Below are 13,179 nucleotides of genomic sequence, written 5' to 3'. Positions count from 1 at the left end.
GGTGTGGTGTGGTGTGGTGTGGTATAGTATGGTGTGGTGTGGTATAGTATGGTGTGGTGTGGTATAGTATAGTATAGTATGGTGTGGTATAGTATAGTATAGTATGGTGTGGTGTGGTATAGTATGGTGTGGTATAGTATAGTATAGTATGGTGTGGTATAGTATAGTATGGTGTGGTATAGTATGGTGTGGTATAGTATAGTATAGTATAGTATGGTGTGGTATAGTATAGTATGGTGTGGTATAGTATAGTATGGTGTGGTGTGGTGTGGTGTGGTATAGTATAGTATGGTGTGGTATAGTATAGTGTGGTGTGGTATAGTATGGTGTGGTGAGGTGTGGTATAGTATGGTGTGGTGTGGTGTGGTATAGTATGGTGTGGTGTGGTGTGGTATAGTATGGTGTGGTATGGTGTGGTATAGTATGGTGTGGTGAGGTGTGGTATAGTATGGTGTGGTGAGGTGTGGTATAGTATGGTGTGGTGTGGTGTGGTGTGGTATAGTATGGTGTGGTATGGTGTGGTATGGTATAGTGTGGTATAGTATGGTGTGGTGTGGTATAGAATAGTATGGTGTGGTATAGTATAGTACATTTTACATTTACATTTAGTCATTTAGCAGACGCTCTTATCCAGGGCGACTTACAGTAAGTACAGGGACATTCCCCCCGAGGCAAGTAGGGTGAAGTGCCTTGCCCAAGGACACAACGTCATTTTGCACGGCGGGGAATCAATCCGGCAACCTTTGGATCACTAGCCCGACTCTCTCACCGCTCAGCCATCAGACTCCAGTAGTATGGTATACCATAGTATGGTGTGGTATGGTATAGTATGGTGTGGTGAGGTATGGTATACCATAGTATGGTGTGGTATGGTATAGTATGGTGTGGTGAGGTGTGGTATAGAATAGTATGGTGTGGTATAGTATAGTATGGTGTGGTGTGGTGTGGTGTGGTATAGTATGGTGTGGTGTGGTATAGTATGGTGTGGTATGGTATAGTATGGTGTGGTATGGTGTGGTGTGGTGTGGTATGGTATAGTATGGTGTGGTGTGGTATAGTGTGGTTGTTACGGTGTCTGTTTCTCTTCTCCTGTCTGTCAGCTCTCAGGTGTGGTGCGTTCCTGGCCTGATGACGTGGGCGTGTCCAGCAAGGCTCATCGTTATCCAATCGGAGGAGCTCATCACACTGTATTTAGCTGTCAGTATGTGTTTGTGTTGTGTGGGGAGAGGTTGGTGTTTGTTGGTAACATTGAGCATTTGAGCATACGATTACTACTGAACATTGAGCGTTGTTTATCGTATTCGGTTATTGGTTGTTGAGAACCGTAGGAGTTTTGTGTTACCTGTATTCTGGCCCTTGCCCTGGACGTCTGGAGTAGGGCTAGGTAAGATACCCTGGGGTATACATACACCCGTAGGTAACCCTCTGTTATATACACTAGGTTAGAAGCTAGCGGCTGTCACCCTGTGTCTTGTAGCAGTGAGGTTAGTTGTAGTTTAGTTGGTGTTAGGAAAGAGTATAGGGGTGGGGAAGATTAGGGACCTTTTGTATTATTTCTTTGATTTGACAGACCGCTGGCACTGCCCTACTCCTACCCCGTTGTTGTTGTCCCTCCCCCATTGTTTGTTTTGTTTGTTTGTGTATGTAAATGTACATGCGTACTTATTAAACCTGTGTACACGGCATCCTTGGTTGTGGCAAACACGTTTGTTGGGGCTACCCTCTCGCATCCCTCACCACTGTGCGGCCTAGGGCAGTTGCGTGCTCCTCCTCACCCGAGCCATTGGAGGGGGCGTAACAGTTGGGGGCTCGTCCGGGATCAAGTGCAGGCCTTCGGTCCGCACGTTGGTGGCGCTGAGGGTGGTTGGCGTGGTTGTGAGCCACGTTAGTTTGTTGGGTTGTTGTGTGTGTGTGTGTGATGGCTACCTCGGCCGTGTCCTCTTTTATTGAGGAGCCTTCCGTGGTTCTGCTAGAGACGCTGCGTGTTGAGGACCTTCACGCCTTAGCGGACCACTACGGTCTGGAGCCCCCGAAGCAGGCCCGTAAGGCTGAGCTCCTGGCCTTGGTCAGGGAAGGTTTAGAGGAGAAAGGGGTGTTTGTTGAGGGAAAGGAAGACGTGGAGGATGTCGAGAGACAAACACCACCTCCTTCTCCGGTCTTGTCGACAGACAGCGTTAATGCTACTCCTGGTTCTCTTGCGGCTAAACTCAGGGTGAGGTTGGCCCGACTGGAGGGCGAGAGGAAAGAGCGAGAACAGGCCAGGCTGTATGAATTCGAGCTTGAGAAACGCAGGATAGACGCTGAGGCAAAAGTTCGGATAAGACAGCTTGAGTTAGAAGCTGGCATAAACAGCGGCCCTCCATCAAGTCAGACGCTCCAATTCGACGTGAGCAAAAACATAGCTCTTGTTCCACCGTTCAGAGAGACGGAGGTGGATTCTTATTTTGGCGTTTTTGAGCGCATCGCTACCGCCTTGAAGTGGCCCAGAGAGGTTTGGCCGTTGCTGCTGCAATGTAAGCTGTGCGGAAAAGCACAGGAGATCGTGTCGGCTTTGCCGTTGCAGGATAGCTTACAGTACGAGTGCGTAAAAACCGCAGTACTCCGTGCTTATGAGCTGGTCCCCGAAGCGTATAGGCAAAAGTTTCGAGGCCACAAGAAAAGTCTGGGAAAGACACATGTGGAGTTCGCTCGGGAGAAACAAATGCTGTTTGACCGGTGGTGCGCAGTCAGTAAGTGCAGTGACTTAGCTTCTCTCCGGGAGCTAGTGTTGGTGGAGGAGTTTAAGAACAGCCTGCCAGAAAGGCTGGTGGTGTATATGAACGAGCAGAAGGTAGCGACATTGTCCCAAGCCGCAGTGCTAGCTGACGAGTTTGCCCTAACGCACAGGACAACGTTTAGCGCGCCCCGTCCCGAGTCTCGGGGTGTTGCAGCCTCTAGTATCACCACCACACCGACCAAGAACGCTTCTTGGCCACTCCCCCCCCCAGGTCGTCGCAGTGAGGAACGCGAGTGCTATTACTGTCACCGCAAGGGACATCTCTTGGCAGACTGCAGGAAGCTGCAGAGACAGAACGCGCCTAACGCGCCGTCTACCAAACCCTTGGCGTTGCTCCAGACCACGTCTGACAACAAGGGCCAGTCGTGCATACCACGTCAGTCACCCGATGCTGGTTATGGCCCATTTACATTTGCTGGGTCAGTCTCGTTGACTGGTGATGCCGAGTCTCAAGTCCCCGTTCAGATCCTGCGCGACACAGGAGCTTCCCAGTCCGTAATTCTGTCCGATGCGTTGCCATGGACTGATGGGTCGTATTGTTGTGGAAACGTTCTATTGCAAGGAATAGAAATGGGCTACGTCCCAGTGCCTTTGCACTTTGTGTATATCCAATCGGATCTAGTTAGTGGACGTTTTAGAGTCGCTGTTGTGCCTAGTCTCCCGGTAAAAGGGATCACCTTAGTTATGGGGAACGACATTGCAGGAGGCCTGGTGAAGCCAGTGTTGGAGGTCCTCGATGTCCCTGAGGTACCTGCTACCTCATCTGGTTCGTGCGCTGTGTTCCCAGCGTGTGTGGTGACGCGAGCACAGTCACGGCGGTTGGGTGGTGTGGTTGGGCTGGACGACACCATTTTTGCCCCGGTCTTTCGTGCTGACGAAGTACCTAAGGAAGCACCACATAGCCTGGGTCGGTCTTCCACGGCTGGAGAGTCCATGTTGTCAGCTACGCGGGACGACTTGGTTAACGCGCAAAAGACAGATCCCACACTCAGGGCTTGTTTTTCTGCGGTTGTGCCTCGTGAGCGGGCTGATGTGCAGCCCTTGGCTTACTTCTTAGAGAACGGAGTTCTGCTACGAAAATGGGCTTCACACCAGGGACCCGACACAGAGTGGAGCACGGTCGTTCAGGTTGTTGTGCCGACTCTGTTTAGGTCACAGGTCCTGTCCTTGGCCCATGACACTCCCTGGTCAGCACACATGGGCGTTACCAAGACACACAACCGTGTCCTGCAGCACTTCTTTTGGCCGGGTTTGAAAGGTGACGTGGCCCGTCACTGTAGAACCTGTCACACGTGTCAGCTCATGGGTAAACCCAACCAGGTTATTCCGCCGGCTCCACTCCACCCTATTCCTGTGATGGGTGAGCCTTTTGAGAAGGTGATAGTCGACTGTGTCGGTCCATTGCCCAAGACGAGGTCTAGAAACCAGTACCTCTTAACCGTTATGTGTGCTGCTACTAGGTATCCTGAGGCTATACCGCTGCGTAACATCACCACCAAGGTAGTGGTTGCAGCCCTGTTGAAGTTCTTTTCCACATTTGGTCTGCCGAAAGAGGTACAGACAGACCAGGGTACCAACTTCACTGCTAAGTTGTTCGCCCAGGTGCTTAAAACCCTCTCTATCACACACAGGGTGTCCAGCGCTTACCACCCGGAGAGCCAGGGTGCTCTAGAACGCTGGCACCAGACTCTGAAAGCGATGTTGAGGAAGTACTGTATGGACACAAAGAACGATTGGGACGAGGGTGTTCCTTTTGTTCTGTTTGCGGCTAGGGAGGTAGTACAGGAGTCAACAGGTTTCAGCCCTGCTGAGTTAGTCTTCGGGCACACAGTTCGAGGGCCCCTAAAGGTTCTAAAAGAACAAGTACTAGACACGTCAAGTCCTCCAAAACACGTCTTGGAGTATGTGAGCGTGGTCCGCGAGAGGCTGCATTCAGCGCGCGCTCTCGCTGCAGAGATGTTGTTAACCACACAGGGGCGGATGAAGGCGCGGTTTGACCGCAAGGCTGTGTACCGTTCCTTGCAGCCTGGTGACCGTGTCTTGGTCCTACTGCCTGTGCCGGGCTCATCCCTCTCTGCCCGTTTCGTTGGTCCCTACAAGGTAGAAAGAAAGCTGAGCGAGACAGATTACGTGATCAAGACGCCTGATCGTAAACGTCAGAGCCGTGTCTGTCACGTAAACATGCTGAAATTGTACCACTCCAGAGATGACCCCCCAAACGCGACTGAACCTGCGGTCTCCTCGGTGGCTGCAGTGGTGCTGTCCCAAGATGCTATTGACGCACCTGTGGACGACGAGGACGGGTTGAGTCCTCGTATGGCTTCAGCTCAGCTCAGTGCGCGGTTGGCGAACTCCGAACTACTGCCAAACTTACCGGCGCTATTAGTGCATCTGTGTGGGGAGCAACAAGCCGATATTGTGAGGCTAGTAGACGCTTTCCCATCTATATGCGGTGATGTCCCAAGCCGCACTACCGTGCTAGTGCACGATGTTGATGTGGGCGATGCCGTCCCGATAAAGCAGCATCCTTATCGGGTGAACGCAGCAAAAAGGGAAATAATGAAACGGGAGGTTGCTTACCTGCTGGAGAATGGGCTAGCCACTCACAGCTCCAGTCCTTGGAGCTCACCGTGTTTGCTGGTACCGAAACCTGACGGCACCCATAGATTTTGTACAGACTATAGAAAAGTAAACACTGTCACAGTCCCCGACTCCTTTCCGTTGCCGCGCATTGACGATTGCGTTGATACCATCGGTTCTGCTACCTACGTTACCAAGCTGGACTTGTTAAAGGGCTACTGGCAGGTCCCCTTGTCTCCGCGTGCTGCGGAGATATCTGCTTTCGTGACACCTGACAGTTTCATGCAATATACAGTGATGGCTTTCGGTATGCGTAACGCTCCAGCCACCTTCCAACGCCTAGTCAACCTGGTGTTGGCTGACGTCCCTGATTGTTGCGCCTACCTAGACGACTTGATGGTCCATTCATCCACCTGGGGAAGCCACCTAAATACCCTACACACTGTATTCAGCCGCTTAGCAGCTGCCTCACTGACCCTTAATCTGGCGAAATGCGAGTTTGGGAAGGCAACTGTTACCTACCTCGGGAAGCAGGTGGGGCGTGGACAGGTACGTCCAGTTGCCGAAAAGGTCTCTGCAATAAGTGCTTTTCCTGCCCCTACTACAAGGAGAAACCTGCGTCGGTTCCTGGGTATGGCGGGCTACTACCGTTCCTTCTGCAGGAACTTCTCGTCTGTGGTGGCCCCGCTGACCAGCCTACTAAGCCCTGTCCGCCAGTTTCAGTGGACTGCTGAGTGCCAAGCTGCCTTTGACGCTGTGAAGGTACTGTTGTGTAGTTCCCCTGTTCTTGCAGGTCCCGATTTCGGCAAGCCTTTTAAAATGGAGGTTGATGCCAGTGCTGTCGGGGCAGGGGCTGTCCTGTTGCAGGAGGACGACGAGGGGGTTGACCACCCCGTGTGTTACTTCTCAAGGAAGTTTACTGGTGCTCAGACCCGCTACTCCACCATCGAGCAGGAGACTCTGGCGTTGTTGTTGGCGCTGGAATACTTTGAGGTTTACGTTGGTTCTAGTGTGTTACCAGTTGTGATATATACCGACCACAACCCTTTGGTTTTCCTGAATCGTATGTACAACAGCAACCAGCGCCTTATGCGCTGGGCGCTGTTCGTCCAAGGGTACAACTTGGTTATCAAGCACAAAAAGGGAGCTGATAACGTGCTCGCTGATGCCCTATCCCGTGTGTGGAGTCCTTAGGCAGCCCACGCAGTGGTCAGTATCTGTTGTAGGTATACTTTTATCTGTGGCACTTACGATGATGAGCTAGTGAGTGGTACATTGTTGTGTATGATGTGTACTGCGTATGTATGTTCTGGCGTGTGTTCTGATGTGTGTTAACGTGCTTGTTCTGCCCTTTATGTACTCATCCTTGTTTTTCCGGGTCGAAAACCCTGGGTTTTCTCTTTTTGGGTGGGCGTGTTACGGTGTCTGTTTCTCTTCTCCTGTCTGTCAGCTCTCAGGTGTGGTGCGTTCCTGGCCTGATGACGTGGGCGTGTCCAGCAAGGCTCATCGTTATCCAATCGGAGGAGCTCATCACACTGTATTTAGCTGTCAGTATGTGTTTGTGTTGTGTGGGGAGAGGTTGGTGTTTGTTGGTAACATTGAGCATTTGAGCATACGATTACTACTGAACATTGAGCGTTGTTTATCGTATTCGGTTATTGGTTGTTGAGAACCGTAGGAGTTTTGTGTTACCTGTATTCTGGCCCTTGCCCTGGACGTCTGGAGTAGGGCTAGGTAAGATACCCTGGGGTATACATACACCCGTAGGTAACCCTCTGTTATATACACTAGGTTAGAAGCTAGCGGCTGTCACCCTGTGTCTTGTAGCAGTGAGGTTAGTTGTAGTTTAGTTGGTGTTAGGAAAGAGTATAGGGGTGGGGAAGATTAGGGACCTTTTTGTATTATTTCTTTGATTTGACAGACCGCTGGCACTGCCCTACTCCTACCCCGTTGTTGTTGTCCCTCCCCCATTGTTTGTTTTGTTTGTTTGTGTATGTAAATGTACATGCGTACTTATTAAACCTGTGTACACGGCATCCTTGGTTGTGGCAAACACGTTTGTTGGGGCTACCCTCTCGCATCCCTCACCACTGTGCGGCCTAGGGCAGTTGCGTGCTCCTCCTCACCCGAGCCATTGGAGGGGGCGTAACAGTGGTATAGTGTGGTATAGTGTGGTATGGTGTGGTGTGGTATAGTATGGTGTGGTGAGGTGTGGTATAGAATAGTATGGTGTGGTATAGTATAGTATGGTGTGGTGTGGTGTGGTATAGTATGGTGTGGTGTGGTATAGTATGGTGTGGTATGGTATAGTATGGTGTGGTATGGTATAGTATGGTGTGGTGTGGTGTGGTGTGGTATAGTGTGGTATAGTATGGTGTGGTGTGGTATGGTGTGGTATGGTATAGTATGGTGTGGTGTGGTATAGTATGGTGTGGTATGTTGTGGTATAGTATGGTGTGGTGTGGTATAGTATGGTGTGGTGTGGTGTGGTATAGTATGGTGTGGTGAGGTCCAGTACCTTGAATATGTGAGCTTTGAGGATGTGGTGTCCCAGCTCCACAGTCTGCTGCCGGTTCAGCTTCCCCTCCTGCCTGGAGAGCATGAAGGCCAACAGGGCGTGGCCACTCCTGCAGGGCAAACACCAAGCAGAGCGTTAGGAGCCTTACCCACCGCCTGGGGCACAGCTTAGTGGTTAGAGAGTTTGAGCAGAAATCTAGAGGTGGCAGTTTCCCTCTCTGCTCACTGTTAGGATAGAACCGTCTGCAGGGTGAGTAAACCTCTATTAAAACGCTCACATCTGCTTTGCTTAAAATTCACCATGAGGGCTGTTGACACGGTAACAAGCGAGAAATGCTTTTCTAACACTCACCATCAGCGTCATCATCATTATTGTGTAGTTCTGGCTGGTAATTCACTTCAATTTAACCACCAGAATTCCCCTCCCTCATCCTTCCCTCACCCCCTCCCCATAACAGGAACTGACCGGGGGTCACACAGGAAGTCGGTGCTCTCTCCATCCGCCCTCCAGACCAGCCACTCCCTGAAGGAGGGGTGGAACAGCATGCGAGTGCCGTCTCTGCGCTTCACCTGCAACCAGGAAGCAAACACCTTCTACCTGGGTGATCTGTGTACAACGTGTGTGTGTGTGTGTGTGTGTGTGTGTAACAGAGGTTGAGAACCAAGTAAAAATCCTGTCTTGTGTCAGGAGCCCCCAGGGTCCCCCTCCCCCCTCTCCTCCTCCTCCCTCTCCTCCTCCCCCCTCTCCTCCTCCTCCCCCTCTCTCCTCCTCCTCCCTCTTCTCCTCCTCCTCCCCCTCTCCTCCTCCTGCCCCCTCTCCTCCTCCTGCCCCCTCTCCTCCTCCTCCGCCCTCTCCTCCTCCTGCCCCCTCTCCTCCTCCTGCCCCCTCTCCTCCTCCTCCCCCTCTCCTCCTGCCCCCTCACCAGGAAGGGAGCGAGGCTCTCCAGACGCAGTAGGAAGTCCTCCCAGGCCACCTCCCCGTGGATGTGCCCTGCGTTCAGCGCCCGGAACAGCTGCTCCTCCGTCAGCGGGTGCAGCGAGGCCAGGACCAGATTGAGCACGGGCAGAGCTCGCTCCAAGTCCTGCGTCCCGGGGAAGCTGGCGTGGCACAGCAGCAGGAACACCTCCGCCAGCGACACAGGCACCACCATGTAGTTTCCCCCCTGATGACCAGGTGGCCGTGATGGAAGAGGTCGAGGGTGCAGCGCAGGTACAGCATGCTGCCCTGGCTGCGCGTGGCCAGGTGGCTGCTGAACTTGCTGAGTAGGAGTGGGTCGGGGGCGGAGCCACTGGGGGCCGTCACGTTGGCGGCGACCTCAGGGCTGGAGCTGACACGGAGCTGGATGTAGTCACCGAGGTCGGCGCCGATCTCACTGCTATCCGAGAAGTCATCCAGGGAGATCCTGGGGAAGGGAAGGGGGGAGGCCAGCTCCTGGGGGGAGAGGAAGGGGGAGGAGGAGAGGGAGGGGGAGGAGGAGAGGGAGGGAGAGGAGGAGAGGGAGGGAGGGAGAGGAGGAGAGGGAGGGAGAGGAGGAGAGGGAGGGAGGGAGGGGTAGGAGGAGAGGGAGGGGGAGAAGGAGAGGGAGGGAGGGGTAGGAGGAGAGGGAGGGGGAGAAGGAGAGGGAGGGAGGGGTAGGAGGAGAGGGAGGGGGAGAAGGAGAGGGAGGGAGGGGTAGGAGGAGAGGGAGGGAGGGGTAGGAGGAGAGGGAGGGAGGGAGGGGTAGGAGGAGAGGGAGGGGGAGAAGGAGAGGGAGGGAGGGGTAGGAGGAGAGGGAGGGAGGGAGGGAGGGGTAGGAGGAGAGGGAGGGGGAGAAGGAGAGGGAGGGAGGGAGAGGAGGAGAGGGAGGGAGGGAGAGGAGGAGAGGGAGGGAGGGGTAGGAGGAGAGGGAGGGAGAGGAGGAGAGGGAGGGAGGGAGGGGTAGGAGGAGAGGGAGGGGGAGAAGGTGGAGTGGAGGCAGGAGAGGGAGGGAGAAAAGAGACCGGAACAACAGAAATATATAAAAACATCAATCTAAATAAACCACTGGCCCTCAGGGCAGGCAGTCTCCCTCCATGCTACACAGGAAGTAGAAGCCCTGACTGGAGGAAGTGATTGGTGGAGCAGGAGAGGAGCAGAGCTGGGTGTGATGACTTGTCAGAGCCACTGTACAGTGACTCTCCTCTGAGATCATCACTTCCACAGACGAACAGGATGACACATTTGGGCTGAGAGAAGCGTGTTCCAGTAAGTGGGATGACTTGGAAACCAAAAGCTACAGTTTGGCTTGCTGCGCGCGGATCATTTTTACAATAAATCTTTATATCATGTTTATGTTATCATGTCCTTAAAGTAACAAATGCCAAATGCTGGCTGGCTGGCTGGTTGCTGGTAGGCTGGCTGGTTGGCAGAAAGACAGACACGCATAGAGAGACAGGCAGACAGACACGCAGACAGACAGACAGGCAAGCAGACAGACAGACAGACAGACAGGCAGGCAGGCAGGCAGGCAGGCAGACACACAGACACACAGACACACAGACAGAAAGACAGGCAGACAGACAGACAGACAGGCAGACAGGCAGACAGGCAGACAGACAGCAGCAGTGTGGGGGTGCTGGCTGAGAGGGGCTCTGGCCCTGAGGAAAAGACAACATGCTGATGTCCTAACAGGCCTGGACTCCCGCCCAGATCTCTGTCATCTGGACTGTTTCTGAGTGTCAGCAGAGATAATACGGGTGACAAGTGACAAGAAAAAGAGAGGAATTCAAGTATTTGGATTTCTCCAAATATCTGATCACAATCCTATCTGTGGCCTCTGTCTAACATTCTACATTAAAAGAAGAATATATTCTAACATATAACTTGTTGAACAGCCCCCCCTCCCCACACACACACACACACACACACACACACTCTCTGGTGCAGCAGTGGTGTGTGCTGGGTTCCGTACCAGGTGGCCGGTCCTGACGGTGACCACCAGCTTGAGCCAGGGCGGGACCTTGGGGAGGATCTTGGTGAGGAAGGAGGAGATGGTGTCACCATAGTCAGGCTTGTGGAACTCTGCCTCGTTCAGCCCGTCCACCAACACAACCAAGTCCTCCTCTGGAAGAGTCCTCGCTGCTCAGGGGGGTTAACACACAACAGAGAAGAGGAAGACAGGCTGAACGGTAAACAACCCTTATAATACCTCCAAATAATTCAATTTTGAGGTGATTTAGTTTACTTTGGTTTAGGGTTCGACCCCTTTTTAAGCAAGACAGAAAAGCTGCTGGGTTTAAAAGCTCTTTGGGAATCCTTTCACAGTCACACACTAACACCCAGGTCTGCTGTGCAACTTAACTAGTGTAGGCCTCCAGACACAGATGGGTCTGAACTACCTCCCCCCATCATCCTCTAGAACACTGTGTGTCTGATGAGGGACTTCACAGGCAGGTTCCTCCTGGGAGAACACTCGCTTCTCTTTCAGGATGTGGATGGGGGCAGCCGCTACCCCTGACAGGATCTGAGATGAGAAGGGCTGAGGCGTATCGCGCCCCCCTCCCCCTCCTCCTCCCCCTCCCCAGGCTGAATATGAGCCGTTCTGCCCCAGCACCTCCTCATCTCCTCTCTAACCCCCCGGAGGCCCAGAATGCGGGGGCTCAGGTGAGAGCGAGGAGAGCATGCGCACCTCCTGACTCACAGACAGGGGATCATTACTGTGACGAGCAGAAACCAAGCAGCCATTCCCCACCTTTTCCACTTTGCTGCCTACTTGCGTAGCTCAAATATTTTTGTGGCCACCCAACACACCCGTTCACTTAATTTGCGCTAATCACACGTTTCACAACACTTGGAGGCAAACAGTTCGCTTTCACAGCAAAAAAAATTGAGCGAGAAGACAAAGTGTTCATCAGGGCCACAGTAAGCACACATTGTACAGAGAGGTAACCTGCGTAACTACCACGGCCAGGTGTAGAACTGCCGACAAAGTTAGAAACGTGACTTTTAATAACCAGAACAGGTTGTTAACCCTTAGGTATGGCTCTCTTACTAAGCCGACACTCAAGATTAATCTGCTTCTCAATTTTTTTCCATCAACTCATAACAGGTCGCCCTCTCGGAGATCTCTGCCGTTTCCAGACGTTCTTTTCATAGTTTTCATTGGTTTGGCGGTCCACCTGTATAACCCTGGCATAAAGTCTGAACCCAACGACGTGGTGGTCAGGTGAGCTACCTTGTCGCAGGCTGGCGAGGGGCTCCAACACCCCCTTCCTGAAGGCACCCAGGGGGTCCTGGACGCAGGAGCGCAGACTGAGCGCGCTCTGCAGCGAGGGCTCCCTCACCAGCTGCTCTCTGTAGGGCGTCAGCTGGGGACACCTGGCCAACAGGGCGGCGACGCTGTGCACAAACTCAGGCACCAGGCAGGTGTAGGTGTTGTCTGCCTGGCAGAAGTGATAGGCCACCACCTGGAGGGGGTGACACAGGGGGGAGGGGGAGAGAGAGGGGGGAGAGGGAGGGAAAGAGACAAAGAGAGACAGAAAGAGGCAGAGGGAGAGTAAGACAGAGGCAAATGAGAGAGGGACAGAATGAGAGAGAGAGGAAGAGAAGCAAAGAGAGAGAGATAGAGAGAGAGAGGGAGAAAGAGAGCACAAGAGAAGACAAAGTACACAGTTGAGGCGAGGGTGGTGCTTGATGTTGTACCCTCCCAGATGTGATGAGTCACTCATCAGTCACCTCAGGGAACCTTCCAACTGCCCTGTTGACACACACTTGACTGAGACTCCGGAAATCAGTGTCAGAACCGGCAGACGGTTCATCTAGCGGGCGTGACAAAGAGGCACTTGACGGACAGGACAAAACGACGAGGCGGAGAACGCAAACACAACTCAACGTCTCTGCGAGAGAGGCCAGGGAAACGAGAGTTAGCTTGAGACTTTCCAGCTTCACGTCGTCTCTGATCCTCCCAGCATCATCTCTACGGACAACAGAAAACCATCAAAACATCCCTAAAAACATCTCTGTTTTCATGTTTTTTGAATCAGGCAACTTGATGGATTCGTTTCAAAGCCCGACCTCTTCTGTCTTAGATTGACCTGTGGAGATCACTCGCCCCAATACCCTGAGCCCACCAGTGTTGCCGTGGAAACACTTATTCAGGTCAAGACTCGATTTCATGTGGGAGCCTCCATCAGGAAGTAAACAGCCATCAGGAAGTAAACAGCCATCAGGAAGTAAACAGCCATCAGGAAGTAAACAGCCATCAGGAATAAACAGCCATCAGGAAGTAAACAGCCATCAGGAAGTAAACAGCCATCAGGAAGTAAACAGCCATCAGGAAGTAAACAGC

The 13,179-nt window shown here is 52.8% G+C and overlaps 1 protein-coding gene across 1 annotated transcript in view; it reads right to left on the bottom strand.

The window, feature by feature from the left end:
• LOC146260617 (protein TANC1-like) overlaps positions 1–13,179 on the bottom strand; it is a 41,931-nt gene that overhangs the window by 12,028 nt on the left and 16,724 nt on the right. The window contains 6 exon segments of the mRNA XM_084668562.1: positions 7,875–7,983; positions 8,340–8,443; positions 8,797–9,038; positions 9,041–9,305; positions 10,804–10,970; positions 12,067–12,298. Of these exon segments, the coding sequence (XP_084524688.1) occupies positions 7,875–7,983; positions 8,340–8,443; positions 8,797–9,038; positions 9,041–9,305; positions 10,804–10,970; positions 12,067–12,298 (1,119 nt within the window).

The sequence above is a fragment of the Hypomesus nipponensis genome, chromosome 12, assembly GCF_054491055.1.
Source record: "Hypomesus nipponensis isolate SF chromosome 12, ASM5449105v1, whole genome shotgun sequence".
Taxonomy (NCBI): Eukaryota; Metazoa; Chordata; class Actinopteri; order Osmeriformes; family Osmeridae; genus Hypomesus; species Hypomesus nipponensis.
This window is presented reverse-complemented; position numbering and strand designations above follow the sequence as displayed.